This window comes from Rhineura floridana, chromosome 3, assembly GCF_030035675.1.
Source record: "Rhineura floridana isolate rRhiFlo1 chromosome 3, rRhiFlo1.hap2, whole genome shotgun sequence".
In the NCBI taxonomy this organism is placed as follows: domain Eukaryota; kingdom Metazoa; phylum Chordata; class Lepidosauria; order Squamata; family Rhineuridae; genus Rhineura; species Rhineura floridana.
In genome coordinates this window covers 76140007-76164365 of record NC_084482.1, presented here as the reverse complement: position 1 = coordinate 76164365, position 24359 = coordinate 76140007, and the positions used below count along the sequence as shown (strand labels likewise).

The following is a 24359-nucleotide window of genomic DNA, read 5'->3' as shown; positions in this document are numbered from 1 at the left end:
AGCCCTGTTTCCCTTGTTTCCCACAGTACACCAAACGCCTGTGCTAGGAAGCCAGGGAAGCTTCCCATGTGACCGAAGGCTCTCAACTCAGCAGATAAGTGCTTTTGTAGTCAAAGAAGAAGCAAGGCTTGTTCTGGTGGCTTACTGCTGAGCAGACGGTTCTAGAAGGCCTGGCTGAATGCACATCTGAGTCAACAACTGCATACGAGCAGGTCATCTTGGAGAAGAAAGAGAGGAACATGTTGGACACAGAATCCAGGCTTTGGTGGAGTGAGTGTGAGAATGGATAACTGGTCTAGACTGAGAAAGAAGTCCCACCCCACCTCCCAAAAAACCAGATGGAAAATGGAAAGAAGTGGTTGGGCATCTGATGGACAGAAGAAGCAACAAGGCATCTTGCGGCACCTTACAAAGCAGCAGACTTTGTGTGATTCTATGCATGTCTACTCAGAAGTAAGCCCCACTCAACTCATATGCTTTCTTGAACTAGAGACCACTTCATAAGGTGTGCATGTACACACACACCCCAACTCAAGATAACAATGTGTCTAATAAAGTGAACTTTAGTCCATGAAATCTTTAAAATGCCACAGGAGGGTGCAGTAGGTTTACCAGCAAGGACTTGGCTTCTTTGTATCCTCACAGCCCAAGAAAAATAGCAACAGAAATGAGGAAGGAGCAGAACTATGGTTAGAATGAGTGTGGGGCTGTAAACAAACATGGAACTTTTCTGCCAGCAGGCACAATAATTAGACAAAACAAAAACTTCATCTGGCCTAAAGGCTCTCTTGGCCAAAGGAGAAGCTTCCATTGGAGTGATGACAAAAAAACCAGCCTGTTGCTGGGCTACAGTGTTCAGAGAACTTTTTAGCACCCATTGAAACTAACATGGCAAACAGGCAGGAGCAAAAAAAAGTGTATGGCTAAAAGCAAAGAGAGTGGAAGCGGAGGAAGGAATGCAGAAGACAGTGAGTAAAAGAAAGAGAAATCCTAATGAAGACAAGATGAGGGCAGAATGGGCTGGAGAAAAAGATTTTGCCTGCATAGCACTTTATGCAGCAAAAGCAATTGGGAAAGGTATGAGAGGGAGAGGGAAGGAGGAGTGAGTGAGGATAGACACATAAGAGTTGGCAGCTTGCTACTCTGAGGAGCCCGGGGGGGGGGGGAACTGGAGGCAGCGAGCGCACAGAGCCAGGAGCCCAGGCTGCAGTACATACACTGAGATTATTCCCTCGCGGTCGCGCCTTCCTCCACTGTCGCAGCCATACAAGACGGTGCACACAGAAACAGGAAAGAGAGAGAGAGAAGGAAATAAATATAAAGGCAAAGGGAAATATAGGACCAAGGGGGAGGGTGGAGGAACCAGAATGTAGTAAAGGGTTGAAGGGAGGAGTGTAAGGAGATAACAGTCAGGTTAATATGTTGGTCCTTTATGCAGAAGGCCAGCCCAGCCTAGCTCAGCCCAGCGCTGGATAAATGGTTGCTCCTGACAACCAAGACAGACGACGATAGACACCACAAAGGGACAGACAGTTCTCAGTAAGGATGAGCCGAGCAGCACAGCAGAGACAACAGCAAGGCCATACACTTTCCCCCAAACCCAAAACATGCGGCAACTAGCACCAGCCATTGGAACCCTCAGCCACTGTTAAAAGCTGCAACATTGTGCATGGCCCAAATGGGGACAGTCACCCCTGCACACTGGGCTGCTCTCACTGATTTGTTAGATTCCCACATCTCTGCTACTCTGGTCTTACCAGTCCAACCCGAAGGAGGCAAAGCAAGGCAAGGAAAAACTGCAGGGAAAGTCCTGAGCAGGGTCTGATCAGTGAAGAAATAGAGAAGGTCTGTAACTTTGGATATACCCAGGGTGTTAGGAATTCCAAGATAGGGAAACCCTATGCACACATCCCATTTATTTGGATGGAAGCATAATTTTGGAGATTCTTTGTATGCTAACTCTGAAGCCTAATGAGAACAGTGTAATGCTGAAAGGGAACAATGAGTAGAATAGGAATGACTATACTGCCTTGTTTATTTGGTAGGCACTGCTGCCATGGGTATTCTCTGTTGATCAGAGTGGCTTCTGGTCAGAGATGTGACTGTTAAAATGAAGTCATTCAGTGCCTTGATTCTTGTATTGTATCCAACTGATATCAAGGCTGTCTATCAGACCTAGGTCAATCACCATTTGCCTTGGATAGAGAGAACTACTACACCTACATCAGTATATCTGTGTGTGTGAGTTAAGGGGAGGGTGAGGACTAGGGAATTATCTCAGGTGGTCACAGAGCTGGGAAAACAGCAACAACATACTTCAGCCCCTTCCATTGGTAGTGTCATTTTAACAAAGTACTTCCTTTTTTGTCTCCGCCATCACTGATCAGGGTAACATATGGAAACACTCTTCATGTTCTCTGTTGCTATAGAGAGTCGAACCAATGGGTGGAAAATTGCAGGGAAGCAAATTCTGGCTAAACATGAGGAGAACCTTCCTTATGGTTTGAGCTGTTTGACAGTGGAATGGAGTGCTTTGGGAGGTGATAATGGGCTCTCCTTCATTGGGGGTATTTAAACCAAGGCTGGCCGGCCCCCTGTCAGACATGGCATAGTTGCATCCTGCGTTGCAGCAGGGGGATGGAGTAGATGGCCCAAGGTTCTCTACTAAATCTATGATTCTATAAAAGTTCCAGCTGACTTTTCAGAATGCCTTATTTTAGACCTTTGCTTCTCCAAAATGGGAGCAATCCTCCTTAACTGATAAGAAAGGCATCTGCTTCCACCAAATTGCCCCAGCCTAGGTATTCTTGCCTGGCCATCACAACCTGCATCTCTCTCTGACCTAAATGCTGCTGCCACTTCTCACCACTAAGGAGGAACAAGATTTCTGAGGAAGTAGTAGGAGCTTTCTAACTTGGGAGATAAACGGGTATTGCCAACTGCTACAAGCAGAGAGGCTTAAATATCTTCTTTAAACTTTGCAATGGCCACTATGACAACATTAAAGAATTCTACCTCCCACGCCCTGACCTAGATCAACTCAAGTAGTTTAAAGGGCCACTCTCAGATCATGCCAGACAATGATCTTCCAGGGCAATGGGAGACCATCAGGATAGTTTGGTCTCTTAGATGTTTCTCTGTAGTCACATCTTCAAAGAGTCATCCCTAACACCCTCGGAAGGTTCTCAAATTAATTTAAATGGCTTTAAAGCACTATAAAAAAATATAGCAAGAGCATATGCTAGGGCTTCCTGTACCGTCTGGACTCTATTATTTTTCCAAAGGTGAAGTAGTAAAGAGAAGCTCCTGGGTTTCCTCACCACCTCCTTTTCTGCATGGATACATTCCAGTAGCCCTGGCAGCAAATGGAAGGAATGACAGTCCTTCCCATTGTAACTTGTGGCACTCTTGTGGGACACCTTTTAAAAATTATCTCATTTAGTGCATGTGTATGGAAATGTTACATGGCAATTGGTTATCACTGTAGCAGCTTGGGAGAGAAAAAGAAGAATTTTAGTTTGGAAGCCTAATGGCAGGGCCTCTCTTTCTCTCTTTTTAAATGGATGTCAGCCAAATTGTCTGAAAAGTAGGGTATAGAAAACAAACAAACAAAGCCACCTTGGATCAAAAGGTGGGAGGTAAAAATAATTAAATGAACGAACTAACTAGCAAAAAACTTGACAGGAATCCCACCACCACCACTGATCCCCTCAACATTACAATACCCAGTTCTCATAAAACTTTTCTATACATACTGTCATGGGACACTTCAAAATGTTTCATCAGAACCAAATGATGAGCCAGCACTCAGTCATTGTGTTTGACCCTGATATTTGCCTCTTAGCAGAAGGATTTTCTTGTGAGAACTGGGAATTCCTTTTCCTTCAGTCCTCCTCAAAAAGACTCAAAACAGTAACAGAAACAACAGCTCTACTGCAGAGTCCAACACTCAATCCAGGCAACCAAGGGACAGGATTGTCAGGGGACATTTTTCTCTACCTATAACTTCTTTGGTCCCTACTTGCATAGGAGCCAACAAGTGTGGAAATCTTCTAGAGTTTGCTTCTGGAGCAGTATATAAATATTTTAAACAGATAAGGAATCAATGAAAGGCCAGGCACCCTCCACTTCCTTTCCAGACACTGTGACAACAGGGCCAATTGCAGTGTAACATCCATAAGAGGTTATTACGGAGGGAAATGACTCACACCAGACAACGCTTAACTGTGGAGACTGCAAGGCGAGTCCAAGACTGCAGAGTGCTCCAGTCTGTGTGCTGTGTCTTCTGCCCCTCAGCCCCCAAACCCAGAGGTGTGTGACAGACGGGTAGAGAAGCCAGAACAATGCCTGCAAGTATGCATATCTGGAATCTGGAGCTAGGTGCAGGGATGGGATGTCCTAGTGGAAAAGGTATGTGGCTTCTCCTAGAAAACACTACCTGTACTGCTGGTTGAGTGCTACAGCACTAGGGTAAGGCCACAAGCACAGGAATCTGGTATCTGGACACAAGCTAAGAGTTAAGTTTTGCAATGGAAAGCGGCAGTAGGAAGGTGTATGTGTGAGAGTACCAAGGGTAGAGCTACAAAAGAGCAGGATTGGCATCTTCCTGACAGCACTGTGACAAGAAAGGCATCTATGTGCCCGTGTTATTATGACAGGAAGAGACTGTCAAACTAGAGAAGGTAAATTATAGACAGTGTGGCAATTATCACAAAGTATTAAATTACTTTGTTTAAAAATGCTACGACCTACCCCTAATCTGTAGGGATAAAGAAGGCTATATGTTAAACATGCCTATAAAGGGCAGTGAGGAGGTTTGGTTCTTACTTCTACAGATGGGCTGCAATAGGACTGGAGAAATGAGACAGCATTGCTTATTTCGGGGAGTGGAGAGGTAACCTCCCATTCTTATCTCTTCCCATTGGCCACACACAATTCCACTCAGAAGATCTGGAAATAGGGATAGAGATGGAAGGCTCTGGGACAGGTGTGGAGAACCTGTCACTCTATAGATGTTGTTTGGACTTCAACTCTCAGCCCCATCCAGCATGACCAATGGTCAGGGATAATGGTAGTTGTTGGACTATAGCATCTGGAGAGCCACAGGCCACCCATCTCTGATCTAGGAAGTTCCAGTCTGTCCTTACATTTGGCAGTAACTGTGCAGCATTTAGCAGCTTCATCCCACCATAACTCCCTCTGTCGCTTTGAGGTTTGATCATCAGATGCAAAGCTCATGCAAAAGAGTAAAGGAGAACCAACACATTTATTTCTTTCCTCACAAACAGATGCCCTCTTTCTGCACTGTAGCTCAGGATCACAGCTATGCTGAAAGCAGCACTCCCTATCATGTACTGAATTGTCTTTGAGGAGCTGGTTGTGCTGATGTTGGATCAAAAACTGCCCAGTAGGTCTCGTTAGTCCAACTTCAGCAGATAGGCAGAAAGGCAGGAATCTGGCAGTGAGGAAAGATGCCTTAAGCAGTGATGGCCAACTTTTTCTGGCAAGTGTACCACCACAAATCAAATCCAGAGCATAACACAGTACCCCTCAGCTGCACTCTTCATTACATAATAAGAATTCTAGTGTCTTGGAATGGTTTTGCTTCTAGTCTACTGAACAGGGAGCAGGCAACAGCACAGTGTGAGAGAGCCAGGCAGGAGCATAAGCCTGATTCCATGCCATTGCTGGCCCCAGAGGTCCTCCATATCCTTTCATGGTGTACTACAAACCCCTGCTGCTTAGGCCAAAGGTTGGCAACCTGTCTTAAAGCCATGGTTTTCAAGATTTCTACCTGCAGAGAACCCTTCCCATATTGGCCTTTCTGACAAGGAACACGGGCACATTGGAAAGGATTCTGGTGCATGTTCTAGGGAGCACATTTTATTCACACAGTGCACTTGCTCCTTAGAACTCCCCTGAAGTTCTGGCCTGCAAGGAAAGATCAATAGCAATGGGCAAGTGGTTTTTTTAGGAGTGTCTGCCATTACTGATCTTCCATTGAGGAACCTGAGCCTCTGGAACATAGTTTGAAAGCCACTGCCTTAACAAGAATAATACCAAGTGCTGAATCAAAGGGCTAATCCTTTGCCAAGTCCTTGCAATGTTGATTACTCCAAGCTGCCTTCTACTGGGAACATTCCAAGAACAGTTAGCTCACTGGGTTGAATGGCAGCTTGCCCAGGATGCCTACCTGTGGCTGGAGATGACCATGTAGGGTCATTCAATTTGTATGCCTCTGCTTTAAAGGAAAGCTCTGTGTTTGATAGCTAGGTTGCCATTGCTGAAGTTTTCAACAAGTTGTGGCTGCTGAGATATTTGTGAGTTAAATTTCAGGGGCCCCTAGGCAGAATTGGGAGACATAATTATGAACAAATTGTTGCAAATGATAGATTTATTTTGTATGCGGTCTTTTAGGTTGTAATATGCTCAAGCTCTCACTTGCACACATATACACAGAGACACAAATATGCTTAGCCTGTTGGTATGGCAGTAAATGCTGCTACACAGCGGAGCATGCTAAGAGCGACTGCTGCTTGGCACATGCGTAGCAAGGAGCACTCTTCCCCCAGCCCATTATCCCTTCCCTACCTCCTGCCTTGCACAACACTGGCTGCTGGGACAACATTTCACAACCCTGGAAAGATTGCTACTATAAAGCACGCTTCATACCAGATCAGGAAGCGTATGTTACTAGATGGATGGTACCTGCAGAAGAATGTGGCCTTTGCTTTGACAGCAGCTGTGTTGTGACAGGCCACAGAGGTGTAGCTGTCAAGTTTAATTCAGCCTTTTTGTCCACTCCCCATTAGAGAAGCAAAGGGGAAGGACATGGTTAGCATAATAAAGCAGCCCTCCACAGGCCAATAAAGTAAAGCAAAATTGCAGCCTGGTCAAAGCAACAAGTTAGCAGAAATTGTGTCTCAAAAAAGACCACTTAAGGCAGCAATAGGAGACCTGGTGAAAGCCTAGTGGGACAGCAGTAGGGCAGAGACAAGATCTGTGAAAACCTGATTTCCAGCCACCAGGTCTTATAGCAGGAATGGGGAAACTGTGGCTCTGCAGATGGTTTTGGGACTACAGCTCCCATCATCACTGATCATTGGGCATGCAGGCTGGGCTGCTGGGAGTTGGAGTCCAACAACATCTGGAGGCCCAAAGTTTCCCATCCCTGTCTTATTGGATGCTCTGTTCCAATGCCAGGGGTGCATGGTGTCCATGACCTATTCAAAGGACAGTTCCTCCCTCCTCCCCTGACACAGAGGTACCATTTATCTTCTTCTTGGGTAGAATCTGTTGCATTACTACATTCACATGTCATATCTTTTTATGTTTCTTAAGGGAAATGTTTCATTCCCCTCTTTAATCTTTCCATCCTTGGACACAGTGGACTTGATCTGCTCATGAAGGTACTAGAGAGCTGACATATATGTGTTGCAGCAAATGGTGCTACTGCTGGGCACTTGTTGCTGATGCAAGTTGAAAGAAATGTGTACCAGGCACCTGATGCTTGTAGGCCATCAATGCACCTTGGTGCAACTCCATCATCTCACTTGTACTGGTGACAGTGAGGTTAAATGGCCGCAGATCTGCTCTGCCTTTCTTTCCATTATGTAATTTTGATTGCCATGAGGCTGGAATAAAACACCCACTTCAGTCTTGCTGCTACCCAGCTGTTTAGCTGAACTGTATAGCCTACTTGGTTTTCTATAGATTGGATGGTAAAGATCAGAGAGCTGTAAAAGTATTCGGGGAACTCCTTTCTTAAAAGGACTTGGAGAGGATCCATTAAATTGGTAGAGGAGTCGCTGTAGGTATGGAGAAGGCAATGGTAGCCTTGGGAATATAAGGGATACTTTCTACAGCAAAATCCTGACTTTAATGAGAAAGCCTGAGAGCTTTTCCATCATATTTGGACCAATAAATTATAATGACAGGTAACTTGCTGCCTTGTATGTAGGACATTCTTCAGTGATATATTGCTAGGAAGAACACACAAGTGCCTTCTCGTGAGCAATTTCCATAAATTTAAAGGGCTTAACTTGAAGGCGGTGGGGGAGGGGGTCTGCAATTCAAATTACAGAAGAAGAGGAGATGACGTAAGAGCTTGGACCAGTCACCTAAACAGCATCTTCATATTTGTGAGGGAAAGAAGCAATTTAGATTATGCTCCTCTTCCCCTTCTGTATCCCTTTGCTATGCCTTGCCTATAAATGAGAGGGAATCCCAAAGAGAGAATGGAATATAAGTTAGGGTTAGAAATTGCTTTCCAAGTAATGCAAGAGCAGAAATATTACAATTCTAGCCCCCTTGTGGAAAAAGATTTCAGTATAATATTTAGACCCAAACTACACTTAATGCAGAAAACGCTTGGGTGCCATTGACCTGGGTCTTCCCTGGGTAGCATGTCAGGGCACCTGTTCTTGCCCAGGGCTAGGAAGGTGTTGTTTTCATTTCCTGTGTGCAAGCAAAGCCTTCAGTGCATGATAATAAGCTGAAATTGTTCCTGGAAAGACCATGCCATTCTTTAAGGTGATATACACACCCTAAAGAAACTCAGACCAGGAAGATTCAAACATTCTTTCACTTTGCACCAGGACCAGTAGCACCAAGCCCAGCACTGCTGCCTCCTTGATGTGTATGTGACATTAGGGACTACTGCTACCCTTAGGAGCAAAAGAGTGTGTACGGAATGCGAGGTCACCACAGCCCTCAAGTACACAAATGGGTTGGATAAAAAAACCCTCACCTGGTTTTCAGCAGGCAGTCGTGGCATGGAGGCAGCACGTCCATGGCCTTCCATGGGCAGGTACTGGTCACTGTCTGAGTAGCCATCCTTTGCCATCTCCCGCATCTCTACAGACTAGATTAGGCAAGGCAGACTATTTATTTATTAATTTATTTTAAAACACTGATAAACCACTTGATATTTTAAAAAACTCTAAACGCTGTATAACAAAAAACCAGTAAATAATATAACTACACAAAAATCCAGTAAAAAGGCAGTATGAAAGTATATAAAAACAGGAATTCAGGGAATTCATACAAATAAAAGCAGGGTCCAATCTTATGGGCAAAAAGATGCATCTTTGCAAGGTCTCTGAAGCAATGGGTTCAGGAGGAAACATGGGAGGCCAGATGGAAGGAAACTCCTTTCTATATCGGGGGGAGCTGGGAGGGACAGACATGGAACAACCGTCCAAAGATTAATGGAGTCTAGGTATTCTGGCCTCATGTTATTGACAACTTCTAGTCATTTAAGGTCTCTTCTCCTATACAGGGTTCAATATCCCCTTTGCACCTTATAAGCCTATTTCCTGCCCAAATCTAGAAATATAACACAATGGACTGTCTCGATTCTGGATCTGAAGACTGTTGTACTGCTGCTTTATGTCCTGAGGAGCCTCACATTCAACACTGGTGGTTGGCACCCATTGGGACTGACGTGGCGGAAGGAGGCCAACAGCAAGTTGGAGCCAGAGTCAATGACAGGCAGAGCCAACTAATTATAGTTTTATCCCCATCTTTCTCCCTGCTGAGTTTCTACAGAGGCAACTCTGAGACTAAGGTGAAAGAAGCCAACAGCCAGGGCCATCCTTTGGACTGGATGTAAGTAAGTAAGAAGGCAGGCAGGCGGGGGCTGGCTGAGGGCAAACTGACCTTGGTGGGACAGTGTCCCATTTGCCTTAATGAAGCAGCCTCCACTGATATACAAGTGGCTCAAAGATGCTGCACAAAGTTCTTTGGAGTTCACAGGACACAGCAGGATCCTACTGGACAGGGGTGAGTTCTTGAAAAGCTCCCTCCATAACTGGCATATATAAAAGCATGCAAGGAAAGAAGGTGCTCCTAGCTGTTGCCAGTATTCTTGGAGAGAAAGCACTTTTATTCTCCCAGTCTACAGGCTGAGGGCAAATAACACAAGACATGGAGAATTCAGGATTGGATCACCCAAGGTTTCTATTTTTATTAAAAACAGTTGTATTTTAGTTAAACAGTTGTTTAAGACACTGGTGGCTTAATTTTTAAACCAATTTAATTTGTAAACCAAGACAAGGGCCCCACAAATCTGACTGAGGCAATGGCACTGGGTGAGGGAACAGGGGACGACTGCCCTGAGTGGGAAGCTACCGATGGTGTCAGTAGCACAATCCCTCCTAAAGGAAACAGCACATTTAAGTGGATGGATTTTCCCTGGGACTGCAGCAGAGGTCCCAATCCTGATTGCACCTCTCATGTCTGTTATTTTAAAAGTAGGCCAAAACATTATAAATGCATATACATATTTAGCATACTGTCTAGTTTGGTCTCAAGTTGCACAGAAACAGTTTGGTAAATAAGTAGATAGGCAGACATGAAAACTGATACTGTGTCAAATCAGTTGGTATCCTCACTGCCTATGGCCACAATCAGAAAGAGTACAACTATTAAATAATTGTACAAGTACTTTACTTTGATTATGTGTTAATAACCTTCCTGTTGTTAAGAACAGCCCAGTCCTAAGTTTCAATATGCCAGCAAAACAATGTGTATAAGGAAGTCTGAACTGGCAAATACACCATTGGGACATATTGTGGTGGGATATCGTTGTGGTACAACAGGTGAATCAGTATCACTCTGTCAGGAATGGCAACTATTGTCCGATGTACCATGTCACTGACACACTGATTGTACACATGGTGTGTGGGCAGAACTGAGGACGACCCAGTACACAGTATCCTAAAACCATTTTGGACACCAGAGAATATAGTACATCAGTACAAATAAGGCAGTGGACTTATGACTGTGGAAATAATTCAACAGATTGTGATTGCAAACGACGTGCAATATGGCAGGATACATCTCCATTTTCCTCTCACAGGCTGCTGTGCTCATAATTCTGAGCACAACTGCAATTTTATCTTCAATTTAAATCTTTTGAGAAAATCCATATGAAAATTGAGCATCAAAATCCGTATCTCACCTATTTGGTCCTGTGCTCTAGGCCTTGCCTAACAACTTTCCTATGATTCTGGAATTCTTAAATCATGATGTCTGATTGTAGTGATAGGTAGGGCCAATTGGGGTGGGGGCAGGAGGGCCCTTTGGCCTGGGCCTCAAGCTCAAAAGGGCCCTCAAATTTAGAAATTTGTTATATTTTTGGCACTTGAAAAGTTTTGCAACTTGTTTTTATGTGCATCGGTCCAAAATGCAATATACTTTCTTAGCTCAGAGCTGCAAATTAGTGCATTTGCACAGAAAAGGCTATGAAAACATCTGCTGAATATTCAAATTATCTCTCTTTTTTGGAGTCTTATTTAGTTTTTGTGCATTGTCATTTTTTATTTTTATTATGACCAGGCACCTCAAGAGCTAGAAGCGGCCTTGGGCCTAGAGATAGGTTGCATGTTACAACAGTCTTGAAACAGGTTTTAGGAGGATGGACTGGGGCAGAGAAAGAGCAAGACAGAGAGAAAAGCAAATGCCAGTCCAAACACTTAGCAGGCACATAAACCACCTGGGAATTGGTCCGACTATTGGGTATCTCTTCTGGGCGCCCCCTTTCTGGGCTCCAGGTTCCCGTCTTCTGGAACATCTCCTGTGCTCGTTGTGTGACCCATGATTCACTTTCTTTCATTCCTCCTCCTTGCATGCTCCTGGAGGCACAGAGAAAAGTCAGACTCCAACAAGTTGCTGTAGAACCACAACCAGAGACCGGTAGTGACACAGAATCATTAGGGTTGCGGAAAGACAAAGCTGCTACAATAGCTCCCTCATCAGGCTGCTAAGGAAGTTCCCTGCTATTCTGTACCCTAAAGTTTCCCAGCCAAGTGAACCTAGCCTGGATCTGTAGTTCTAGGGATTCTTATACTTGAAAGGCCTGCAGCAGGGAGTAACCAGTCAAAGAAGTCAAATCAGAAAAAAACAAAGTTGGCACACTGAAAAATATTTATTTATTTATTGCACTTGTATACCGCCCCATAGCCAAAGCTCTCTGGGCGGTTTACAGCAATCAAAAACATTAAAACAAATACACAATTTAAAAACATATTTTAAAAACAATTTAAAGCACAATTTTAAAATTCAAAACAATATAAAAACAATTTAAAACATTTGCTAAAATGCCTGGGAGGAGAGGAAAGTCTTGACCTGGCGCTGAAAAGATAACAGTGTTGGCGCCAGGCGCACCTCGTCAGAAACATCATTCCATAATTTGGGGGCCACCACTGAGAAGGCCCTCTCCCTTGTTGCCACCCTCCGAGCTTCCCTTGGAGTAGGCACCCGGCGGAGGGCCTTTGATCTTGACCGTAGTGTACGGGTGGGTTCATATCGGGAGAGACATTCCATCAGGTATTGTGGTCCCAAGCCGTGTTAAGGCTTTATAGGTCAAAACCAGCACCTTGAATTGAGCTCAGAAACATACAGGCAGCCAATGCAAGCGGGCCAGAATCGGTTTTATATGTTTGGACCGTCAGGTCCCTGTTACCAATCTGGCTGCTGCATTTTGCACAAGCTGCAGTTTCCGAACCATCTTCAAAGGCAGCCCCACGTAGAGTGCATTGCAGTAATCTAATTTGGAGGTTACCAGAGTGTGGACAACTGAAGCCAGGTTATCCCTGTCCAGACAGGGACGTAGCTGGGCCATACTGGAGAGTCCAGGGTGCTGAGCACCACCTTCTGGAGGCGACCTGCCAAGTAGGAGCGGAACCACTGCAATGCAGTACCTCCCATTCCCAACTCAGCCAGTCTCCCCAGGAGGATACCATGGTCGATGGTATCGAAAGCCGCTGAGAGATCAAGGAGAATCAGCAGTCACACTCTCCCTGTCTCTCTCCTGACAAAGGTTATCATACAGGGCGACCAAGGCTGTTTCCATGCCAAAACCAGGCTTGAAACCCAACTGAAATGGATCCAGATAATTGGTCTCATCCAAGAGTGTCTGGAGCTGGCCTGCAACCACTCATTCCATAAGGAACATTACGTAAACTACCCCGGGAATTTTTTGTAAAGACTGGTAAAAAAATATCCAAACCCTCAGAAAATATCTAAAAAATAAATACATTCTGGAGTTTTTGTAGGTGGGGGCTCCACGGTTATATATGATGATGAGATGACTAGGTTTCTAATAATCTGTAGTGATGGAGTTCTATGAGGTGTCTGACCCAGCGCATTCTGTTTCTGAGATTCTCCTTATAGTATAAGATGCCTGGAAGCTATATTAAAACTCACATTCCACCCCTTTGATCCAGCTGTGAGGAGGGAAGAGCATTCTGTCCTGGGCCACCCTCCTGGGAAGGGGATGATAGATCCATTCGCTGAAACATAAGTGGTGTCCGATTCTATAGGAAAGCACAGAATGATACAAAGTTGGTATTAAGGTATCGTTTGGAAAATACATGCAGCTATTAGATCCTCTTTTCATCAAATTAAGTTCAGACCATTTGAAAAGCAGTGTGTGGGAGGCAATCCCTGCAACCTTAGTCATCCTAAATGTAAATTACAACCAGGCCATATTCTTAGTGAGGCCTTGCTCACAGATTAGGCCAAGTTCTTGCAAAAATGGAAACAAGGATCAATGTCATATGGTTTCTGTGAAGAGATGCGGAGCCACAATCATTTTTGCTGAGAAGCCAGGCTCCTCCCTCCATCAATTGTTAACAGCAGCCATTCCATCAGGATGTGGTGAGAGGGAGGAGAAAGGATGGAGGTCCACTCAGTCAGTGCAGCTGAGAGATCATCAACTTTGGGACAAGAATTCAGCTGAATTCAGATTTAGCACCAGATTTTCAATGATTTGCATATTCTCCATCTTTGCAGAGTGATCCTGTTTGTTCTGAACTTTAGCAACTTTCCCCCGACACCAGTTTCCCCCCCCCAATATATTCTTTTACACCGCACAGCACAGCAGTACAGGTTTCTCTCTCTGCCACAACCCTCCACTCAAATAATTCAAGCTCCAAGCGGAAGGAAGCAAGCCAAGTCTTGCCCACATTAAAGACTCAGGGCTTGCCAAGGAGGGGGTGAGGGGCATTGAAAGTTACTTTCTCCTTTACTTTCCAAAACGAAACAGCCAGTCTCTGCTAATGTGAAAACTGATCAGCCTCAGTCACAGAGGAGGAGGCAGCGGCAAAGCCGCTTTCCTTTCCTTTATAATCCCCCCCAAAAATACTGGTATTTCCTTTTAAAATATCAATATCAATATTTTTGGGGAAGGAAAAAAATCAGACTGGTAAAAGCAGCAGATAGGGGACAAAGAATGAATTCAAACTGATACTACCTGTTAGGTCAATTGAATGTTTTTGAAGTGCCACCAGCCAACTGATCCCATCCCTAGTGGGACCCCGCAGCCTAAAAGCCATGGAGCCAAGCAACAATAACCTTCTGCTAGTGGCCCTGCAGAATGGAGTGGAACCACTACAATACATGACCTCCAACTCCCACCCCCTTCAGAAAGTCCAGTAGGACACCATAGTTAATGGTGTCAAAAGCTGCTGAGAGATCAAGGAGAACTAACAAGGTCGCATTGGTCCCATCTCTCTCCCAATATAGATAATCAGTCAGGGCTACTAAGGCTGGTTCTGTGCCAAAACCAGGTTTGAAACCAAACTGGAATGGATCTAGATTTTACTTCCTCCAGGCATGCCTACAGCTGGTAGTTCAAGTGGTGCTGTTTTCAAGACGTATTGTATTAACTGTATACAGAGGGTCTGGTTCTTAACACACACCACTGTTAATTGGGACTTGAATTAGTCACTTGCAGGAGTATCGGCTTTTAAACAATACATTCCGCCTCCCTTAACATACAGGAGTTCAGGGACTGATGGAAACCAGATTTACAGAACAGACACAGAATTTGCCAAAAATATGAAAGCTGGAAACTAAGGGAACTTTTCATAAACCATGTTTTATGGCCCCCATGTACCTGCTCCTCTTGCATGGCCTGCAACTTCTTGGCCTTACTTTGGCGGTAATATTCCATGATCATCATGGCTGCATAGATTTTGCCCACTGTCAGGTCGGTAGCTGTAGGATAAAGAAAGCAGAAAGAGAATTATAAATTACTCCAGCTTACTGTTCCCTTGGCACTGTCTTGGCTGGTGGGGTACATTCTCTGCAGCTGCATGTGTATGTGTGCCTGCATGCATGCAAAAGGGTTCATTCCTTCATGAGTTTTGCAGTTGCAGTCCAGGTATACATCTGGGGGTACGTTCAGAGTTTTAAATTGCTAGTCTGACTCACCACATGGTGAGCTGAACATGGCTTCTTATGAGCCCAGGCATTCTGTATATGTATAAAGTAAACACAAGGAGTGAATGAATAAGTGCACTAGCTTCACCCTCTTGTAGTCATTCTAATCACCCTTTATAAGTTGGAGAGTGATATTCTGCAGTGAGGAGCCTTCTTGTGGAGCCTCCCTGCACATTTTAAAACATTGCTCTTCCTCCTCTTATTCCAGAGGGAAATGGAAAAAGGAATGTATTTCTTTGGGTAATTTTTATTCCACTCTTCATCACATGGTCTTAGGGCAGATTCTAATAAAATAAAAGTACAAAACAACAATATAGATCAGTGTACAGATTTTTTTTAAAAAAAGTTAAAAATCATAATATACAAACCCCTTTATTTGATAAACAGCATATCACTACTGCTGTCTGAAGGCCAATTAAAGAGAAACATCTTTACCTGTCACTAGAATCTGGCCAGTATTGGTGCCTATCCTATCTCAAGGAGTGGAGTGTTCCAGAGTTGGGGTGCACCAAGAAGACCCATTTCCAAGTTCCAGTCAAACAGATCTCCATTAATGGTGGTACTACCAACAGGGCCTTCCCAGCAGATCTCAACACACAAGCAGGGCAAGTTCTTTTTCAGGTAGTTAGGTCCCAAATCATTCAGGGCTTTATATGTCAAAGTCAACATCCTGAATTGTGACATATAGGCTTCCAGTGCAGAAGCTCCAAAACTGGCATTTTGAACTAGCTGCTGTCTTTGAACAGTCTTCAAGAGCAGCCCTGTGAGGGGTGCATTATAGTAGTCAAGCTGGGAAGTTACTAGGGTGCAGATTAGTGTGTACAGACTTTCCCTGTCTAGAAATGTCCATAGATGGTAAATCAGCTGTAGCTGTCAATAACCACTACCTGAGCCTCCAATGACAAGGTAGAATTACAGAGTACTACCAGGCTACATAGTTGATCCTTTATGGGGACTATAACCCCATCCAGAACAAGCTGTTCACCCAATTCCTAGACCACTAATCCACAGCACCTGTATCTTGTAAAGAGTGAACTTCCGTTTAGCCCTCATCCACCCCATTGCTGCCTCCAGGAATGCTATTGTGAAAGCTGCCACCTGGACACTGGACTGCTGTTTTCTCCATCACATAAGATGTGATGACAAAGATGTGGGGACAAAGGAGCAGGTGGGCTTGATCTCTGTTTTACACACATCTTCAGTGGGAAGACAGTGGCATAGCCTATCCAAAGCTAGAAAAGGCTCCCTAAAGTAAAGCCCCAGCAAGGAGAAGCAGGATGGCTGCAGCAGAGAGCTATTGCAAGGTGCTATCCTGAAGAATGGAAGCTAAAAATAAAATAAGGACTAAAAGTGAAGACTACTTGACAGAGAGAAAATCACCATGTAAAACAGGTGCTAACAGTTTAACTCATTCAGGTTATCGATAACTGCATGAGGACCATAATCATTACTGCAGTAAGTTTAAATGCACTCTCATGATGGGTTTCCAATCATGTTTTAAATCATTATTTATTTATTTATTAAATTTATATCCCACCCTTCCTCCCAGGGTCACTTTTCCCAGGTGATGATTTCTCTCAAGAGCTACAAATAGTCAAAAACTGGATGGCTATCATGGTTGATTTACAAGATGGGCTCAACATGTATAAATACAAAACTCAGTTCCAGACTGACATCAACCTTAAGGTAGTACAGAATGAACTCAGACTTACTATTTTGACCTAGATTTATGAGAAACGTATCATGTAGCCCTCCAGTGGGCTATACGAGCTATGAGCAGGGATGCTTTCATTGGTGCCTGGCAGTTAGTGGAAGAGCATGTGTACATCCACATGTGAAATAATAGTTCTCTCCATCAGGAAAATGGCAATGCCATAGTAAACACAATCATCGAGAAGAGAGTATCTCATGAACTCCATGTGAGCAGAAGGAATGTAATAAGGAGGGATAGTAAAAGACAGCTCTTACATTTATGAGGGGTGACCAGGAGATCCAGAGTTTTCTGGGAGAGGTTGGGCCAGATTGCCATCATTTCCTTTCTCAGTTCAGCATCCATCTGCTGTTTGTCAGCCCCCCCTAGAAGATTTAAGCCAGATGTGAGAGTTAGTAATAAAGATCTGAGCAACTGATCACCACCCCCTCCCCAGAAATATTATTATTCTGCTTCTCTTGGATTGCATGTATTACTGAAAACTGAATTATAGCCTCCCTATACCAAAGTTCGATAGCTTTATTTATTTATTATGTGATTTATATCCCAAGCTTCCTCCCAGTAGGAGCCCAGGGCGGCAAACAACAGCATCCAGAGGGCTGGGCCATAGGTTCCTCACCCCTGGTCTATACATGTAAAGGAGCTTTACTGAGAGGTGTGGAATGCACCGACCAAAAGAAAAGAAAATGCAAACCACTACAGTAAAATGTCCAGGCAGAACTCCAGTCCAGGAGAATCAGAAAACAGGGGCCATGAAGCTTTTAACATTGACAAGTACATTTCATCCAGTGTAAACCTTTATGGGATCCTTAGTTTTAAAGCAGTTTCACTCTTCTGGTGGATCTTCTTTGAGGAAAGGCTAGTACTAGGATATGTGACTGATCTGAGAGCCAGCATGCCTGCTCTTTACCACCCCTCCCTGGGGAACATGTGGTCCAGGAGCTTTATTTCTCTCAGAGGCAGCATTTGTGTACCCTTTTCAGTCTAAAGGGTCAATACTAGCTATAGTAGGCCAGGATGTGCTTTCCTATATTAACTTTCATTCCCCAGAATTCTCTGTCAGGAAACAAATTGTTCTCTCTTGCTAGGTTTATTGTATGTGTGTGTGACTTGCCTTTGGCAATCTTGATGTCAAGTGCAGTCCGGATTAACGCCATGAGGGTGGAATTGAAATGGACTGTATTGTCGTCTGCCACAGGCAGGTCCATACGAAGTAGTCTCTGCAGAAATCCGAGCAGAAAGGTGTCATCTCACAATTTCCTACTTCCAAGGTTATTAAGCACAGAGGAACATCAGAGCTCTGGGGAGAACTCTGAGCTCAGGGACTTTGTCCTGTATTTCTCTTCCTACTCATGGATTAACCTCACTTCCCACCCAAGTTCATGAGAACCACAGCCTGGCTACAATGGTGATAATAGTCAGTGGGATACTCAGTTCCCAACCCACTGTACTTTGCTTTCACCCAGTATCTTTTACATGCTAGCATCATGGATTTTGCATCAGCTACTAGAAGATGGCCCTCTGTGGCGCAGAGTGGTAAGCGGCGGTAACGCAGCCGAAGCTCTGCTCACGGCCGGAGTTTGATTCCAACGGAAGGAGGAAGTCAAATCTCTGGTAAAAGGGGTCGAGGTCCACTCAGCCTTCCATCCATCCGTGGTCAGTAAAATGAGTACCCGGCATATGCTGGGGGTGTGTGTAAAGAAAGGCCGGGGAAGGAACTGGCAATCCCACCCCATATATACGGTCTGCCTAGTAAACAACGCAAGATGGCACCCTAAGAGTCAGAAATGACTCACACTGTAAGTGTGGGGACACCTTTACCTTTACTAGAAGATGGGGATGGGAATAATCCTATACAATAAATGTGTGAACTCTGGTTTCACTCCTAAGCATGCTGTTGGGAACTTCATCCTAGTGAAACAAATGAGACCTACTTCCAAGTGAACATAATTAGCACTGGTCTGGAATATTATCTGCTGGGTTTTTGCCATCACTTTAACCAGAGATTATTGTAGCCTGAATGCCTTCCAAGAAGACCCTTATGTTTGTCTATATTAGAACTGGAAGACAGTTTTTAGGCTTCTGTTCCAACCCACTGGATTTCATTCCCGTCAGAGATTAGGAATAGACCAGAGTACCAATTTTGTCACTAGACTACTCTCCTCCCAGTTGTAGATAGAACTTGGGAGTCCTCATCTGAATCCCATGTGTTCTAATTAAATTTCACACAATGTCACTTCTCTCCAGAATGAATCTCTTTTAAGGTGCTCTTCCTAACTTCCACAGAGTTCTCCCCAAAGAGCTCATTTGTCTATATATTTACGTAAAAAGTGTAAAACAAAGGAAAAACAAAACAAAATCCTGTCTATCCAAGATAGCAGCAAACAGCAGTGGTAAAGGGATGAGGTTCAAGGAGAATGCACACAACCATTCAACAGAACAGGTTTCATCAAATGTGCAAGACTAGAAGCATGCAAAAAGAGCATGCAGCATGCAGCACAGCACAATGCAAAGTCATGCACAGAGAACACATTGAGACTCATTCATAGCTCTGGTATAGATTGCTCTACGGGAGATCCGGATTGTGGGCACTTGGTGCAAAAAATGGGTGCGTCCTTAAGGTAGAAAAGAAAGAAATGAAATTGACAGACTATGGGCCATGTGCCATTCTCCTGAGCCAAGGCCGTGGGCTAGAGATCACACAAGATGCTCAGGGTGGGGCTTGACCAGCTAGTGCATTAGCTGAGATAGGACTAATGGAAATGGGAGTTAGACGGTCAGGATCTTTGGGATTCATTAAGTGGATGTCATTGAACAGAGGTGCACAGAATGACGACAGATGAAATCAAAACTGGGAAGAAGAGAGCCAAGAGAGAAAGAGGGAGACACACATACAGATGACAATGAGGAAAATACATTATGTACGAAGATCCCTCAGAAATCTGATGTCCAGAAAACCTGTAAATCTTGGAAACCATTTTGTGTTAAATTGAACCATTCCTCCCCAGTGCTTTGTACTTGTGGACTCAGCATTCTCTCTTGACAATTTGGTAAGAATGCTGTCTGTTCCCTCACATTCCCTTGTGTTTCTGACATCTTTATGAACATGATACACACCTGTGTATCAAATCCAGTTTTATCATGTAATTTAGTCCACCTGTCAAAAGATCTTGCGGAGTCAAGCCTTTGTTTCTGGCCACAGACATGATTTGGAGTGGATCCCAATCCCCAGTGAGGTATGTTTGGCAACTTCACTGTACAGTTTTAGGTGAATGCTGAAGAGACACCTCTCTACCCTGGCCTTTGACACCAGAGACGTGTACTTTATTTTGGGATTTTAGATTTGTTTTTAAATTGTTTTAATGTCATATTTTAAAACTGTTGTAACCCGCTCTGGGACCTTTGGGTGAAGGGCAGGTAATAAATGATTATAATAATAGTAATAGTAATAACAACACTGGTGAGGCATTTCATAGGCAAGATAAGGCAACCTTATTTCCCTTCCCACCCTTCAGAACTTTCCTTTGCATTGCATTGGGAATTCACAGAGGATATGAACTTTTTGGCAGTTGGCCTAGAATTCTGCAATAGTTGTAGAAATTATAACTTTGCTTTGCAACCAGAACTCAATAGCCACACTACTTGGGAGGATCAAGTGACTGTCTCAGAGGCTACTCCCAGGATTCCGGAAGTCTTCAAGACAGAGGGTGGTATTCAACAAAGTCCTACTCAAAGTAGAAATTGATATTAATGGATGTACTCTGAGAAGGACTAGCATTGAATACCATCCCATACATGAATGGTATAGGAACTGCTACAGCATGGCTGATGCCTAGTAATAACTGATTCATGTGGCTGGAGCCAGCAATATGGTTACCTCCCATAGCAGCAGTGTTCTGCCCTAGAATTTGCAGTGCTGTTATGGGATTGAGAAGTGACCGCCTTGCTGCCCCCACCATGCCTGTCTTACTTCAAATGTTACCACACTGCAGCTACTTGCATTCTGCTGCCATAAATTGAGAGATTGGGCCTGAATATGAGAGTGGGTTGTGACTTTTTTCCGGCTCACTCCAAGTCCACATGCCATTCTTTCAGCATCATTCTATACATGACTTCTGCTGCATTCAATACCCCAAAGCATTTCTTGTAGTGACCCAAAATATCTCAATGCCTACCAAACCAAAAACAAAATAATATACAAATATTCATACAATTTTGTACTTTGCATAAAAAGCTTCATTAATAGAATTTGTAGTTTCTGCTTGCTGAATGTGAATTTCTCTCTGTGTGTGAATGCGTGCTTAATGGCACAGAATTCACTGGGTGCTGATTTGGGGACAACACCCTAGATTTTCCATGCACTGAAGCAAGCATGGATTGCAGTATTAAGGGAGATGAAAGGGTCAAATCATGTTAGCCATAGTGTGTGTACGCTAATGAACATGAAAATGTCAGTTCTGTAGAACTGGGCTCCTTGGATTGCTGTCTGACACAGAAGAAGCCGTGAGGATTCTGTATGCTCTAGGACAGCAATAGTGAAGAAGGGGTAATGAGGGAAGCATGGATACAGGCAGCAATTTTCCATCAGGACAGATAGGGTTGTCAGAGACCCCAAATTCTTTTCCCCACAATCAGGTAAGGGAATTACAGAATCATTTTTCTCCCAGTGGTTTTCTGGACAGCTGATGTCATGGTTAAATGAACCTAAGAATGTATGGATAATGGTAGCAGATGGGAAGGACATGGCAGACTAAACACAGGAGCCACTAGAGAAGAGGGATTTTTTATAAGGTATTACACTGAAAACACTATTTTTACTCAAAGGGTTCTGTAAAGCTGGGAAATAGAAGCACAGATATGGAAATGGCAGAACTGGAAATGAGGCCTGTGAGTCTTCACACCAAAACCTCTAGTCCAAATATCATTTACCTTGAGCTTCACATGCCACATCCAATCTCCCATCTCTCCATCCTCCTTTCACATTGTGCCTATGCTAAGCTAGGATTCCTGACACACAATGCAAACTCCTGCCTATACTCTCCTTTTAGAGCTCGATACTGAAACCAGATGCTCTACCAAAGTCTAATGCTCAGGCAGCTTTATGTATTTCCTAAGACAGCTCTCATGTAAAAACTCAACATGGTACAACTAAGCTCTCTTACACTAGGGCTAGTCAATATAGCGCTCCCCAGATGTTGGGCTACAACTCCCATTAGACCCAGACAGCACTGCAAATAGTCAGGGGTGATAAGAATTGTAGTTCAACATCGGAGGGTACCACTTTGGCTATCCCTGCTTTACACAATGGCTTGGCCCTGCACAACCAGGCGTGTATTGTCAGTAACTACTTTTAACAAATCCGTCTCTATCAAGTTTAATTAGATTTTTCTATCTTCCAGAAACTATTTTTGATGTGCTGCACATACAGATTCTCCAGACAGAACATGATCCTTGCAATTACCCCATGACAGGAGGTATGGCTTGCAGTTTGGGCTCACTATGGTTCCATACTCTTTTGTGACTTTCCACAACTCAGGGCTGGAGTCCAATAGTTCACTGAGAAGAAGTTAGCATAGTGGTGGTGGTATTTTCAAAACATGGATACTTGTGCCTCCTGTCTGAAGGATTGCACAAATGCAAGACAAGGTTTTCTGTGAATGCAACCTGCATCCAAAGTACAATATCATCAATCATCAATTTCCACATAAGGAATTTGAGATTTCCTTCTTCTCTGACCAGCATTTTCTTAGCTGAGTAGTTTCCACTGGGATAGAAAATGTTCTCTTGTTGTCTTTGTTTCGTTTTTTTATATACCTTGGGTTTGTCATGTCTAATTGTGGCAAGCAAATAACTAAACACCAAGGATGTTACCTATAGGTGAGAAAAAGGGCATAGCTCAATGGTACAACAAATTATTTGTATGCAGGAAGTCTTGGATTTAGTCTCTGGTTGAAGGTTCTCAGGAGACAAAGTTGGGAAATACATTGGTTCACCTTGAATAATCACTGCCATAATATTGGGTTAGGTAGACTTGGTTTACAGCAACTTTGTATGCTCATATGGCAATTGCTATGAATGTTGCTGTCAGAGCAGACCTTGATTTGAGTGGAGTGGGCCATTCTTGCATCAGTATCTGGTCAAGCGTGACAACACAGCACAGCTTGTTGATACTCACAGGCTCTAACCACAGAGTATATGCTTTGTATATAGAATGTCCCAGGTTCAACCAGTGGCATCTCCAGGTAAAAGGAATAGGTGGCAGGTGATGGAAAAGACCTCTGGCTCCGACTCTGGAAAGCCATTTCCAGTCACAGTAGATAACACTGGACTCCAGGTGAGCATATAAAATCCAAGTCGCTCATAGGTATACTCAAGAATGAGCTGACCATAAATGTGTATGTGTCTGACAGCGTAGGACAACTCTTTCTTGCAGACTTTGGAATCTTCCAGACGTTAACTGGTTTTTCTTTTTCTTTTTAAAAAAAACCCAATCTTCTACATTTTGCCTCATTGAACTCTTTTCATATATTCCCACTATGTTTTTGCTTTTCTAGTTAAATGGTAGATATTCAGACCAGATCACTTACACATCAGCTTCTCAAACATCTAATGTTTTGGTGGCATATACTCATATTCAAGTCACCAGCCTGCATACTCTTCTGCCTCTTTGTATGCAAGGACGAAAGGGAAGGTGATGAGAGGCAATACTGAGAGTGTGTTCACACTTTCAAGAACTGAAGAGCTGTGACAGAAAGATGGATGGGTGGAAACAGAAAACTTTGATGGCTTTCCACCCATTATAAATGATGAATATTTAAAACCAGAATTTACAATATCAACAGCAACAATATCAGACCTTAGCTCTGCTTATAGTGGTTGTATAGATCAGAATTGTCTTTAAAGGTTTGGGCACAGCTTATTATAAACATACCTGTTCTAAATTGTTCAAATCCAAAATGATTATCAATAGCAAGTCAGTACAGCATGAGAACGACGATTTGCAAAGAAGAGAAAGTAACATAGTTTGTCCACCAAACAACTACAGTACTCCAGGGCCTCCAGTTTGAACATATTTTTGCTTTAACCAAATTAAAGATTTAGGAGCTGATTTTCTGTTCAAACATAGATTGGCAAAGCAGTGTGGTGGTGCAAAGCAGTGACTGGAAAATGTATTTTCCTGAGGGATATCTAGCATGGAGATTCTCCATCTGTTCAGGTCAATTGGCAAATTGACAAATACAATTTCCAGCAGCTTCCATGTGAAGATTTTAATGTTTGAGCCACATTGCAGGTGTGTCAAGATCAATATAAGATCATGTAATCAAACATGGAAGCATATTTGCAGTCTCCGTGTGGGGGTGAAAAATCCAATTCAGTTTTTGAACCAATCATTAAAGGAATTGGGGTAGTATTTGTTAAG

The 24359-nt window shown here is 43.6% G+C and overlaps 1 protein-coding gene and 1 long non-coding RNA gene across 18 annotated transcripts in view; one reads left to right on the top strand and one right to left on the bottom strand.

The window, feature by feature from the left end:
* CACNA1A (calcium voltage-gated channel subunit alpha1 A) overlaps positions 1-24359 on the bottom strand; it is a 360598-nt gene that overhangs the window by 29768 nt on the left and 306471 nt on the right. For all 15 annotated transcript variants that reach the window (XR_009761364.1, XM_061616674.1, XM_061616687.1 and 12 more), the window contains 6 exons: positions 18054-18159; positions 17197-17304; positions 14903-15003; positions 13210-13319; positions 11498-11636; positions 8750-8863 (listed from right to left, as the gene is read on the bottom strand). Coding sequence is in view for 14 of the 15 variants with exons in the window: in XM_061616674.1 (XP_061472658.1) it covers positions 8750-8863; positions 11498-11636; positions 13210-13319; positions 14903-15003; positions 17197-17304; positions 18054-18159 (678 nt within the window). In the remaining variant the exon portion in view is untranslated. The remainder of the gene's footprint in view (positions 1-8749; positions 8864-11497; positions 11637-13209; positions 13320-14902; positions 15004-17196; positions 17305-18053; positions 18160-24359) is intronic.
* The window catches only part of LOC133380097 (uncharacterized), a 69376-nt gene that overhangs the window by 36614 nt on the left and 8403 nt on the right, over positions 1-24359 (top strand). For all 3 annotated transcript variants that reach the window (XR_009761366.1, XR_009761365.1, XR_009761367.1), the window contains exons 2-3: positions 22339-22413; positions 23150-23273. This is a non-coding gene — a long non-coding RNA (uncharacterized LOC133380097). The remainder of the gene's footprint in view (positions 1-22338; positions 22414-23149; positions 23274-24359) is intronic.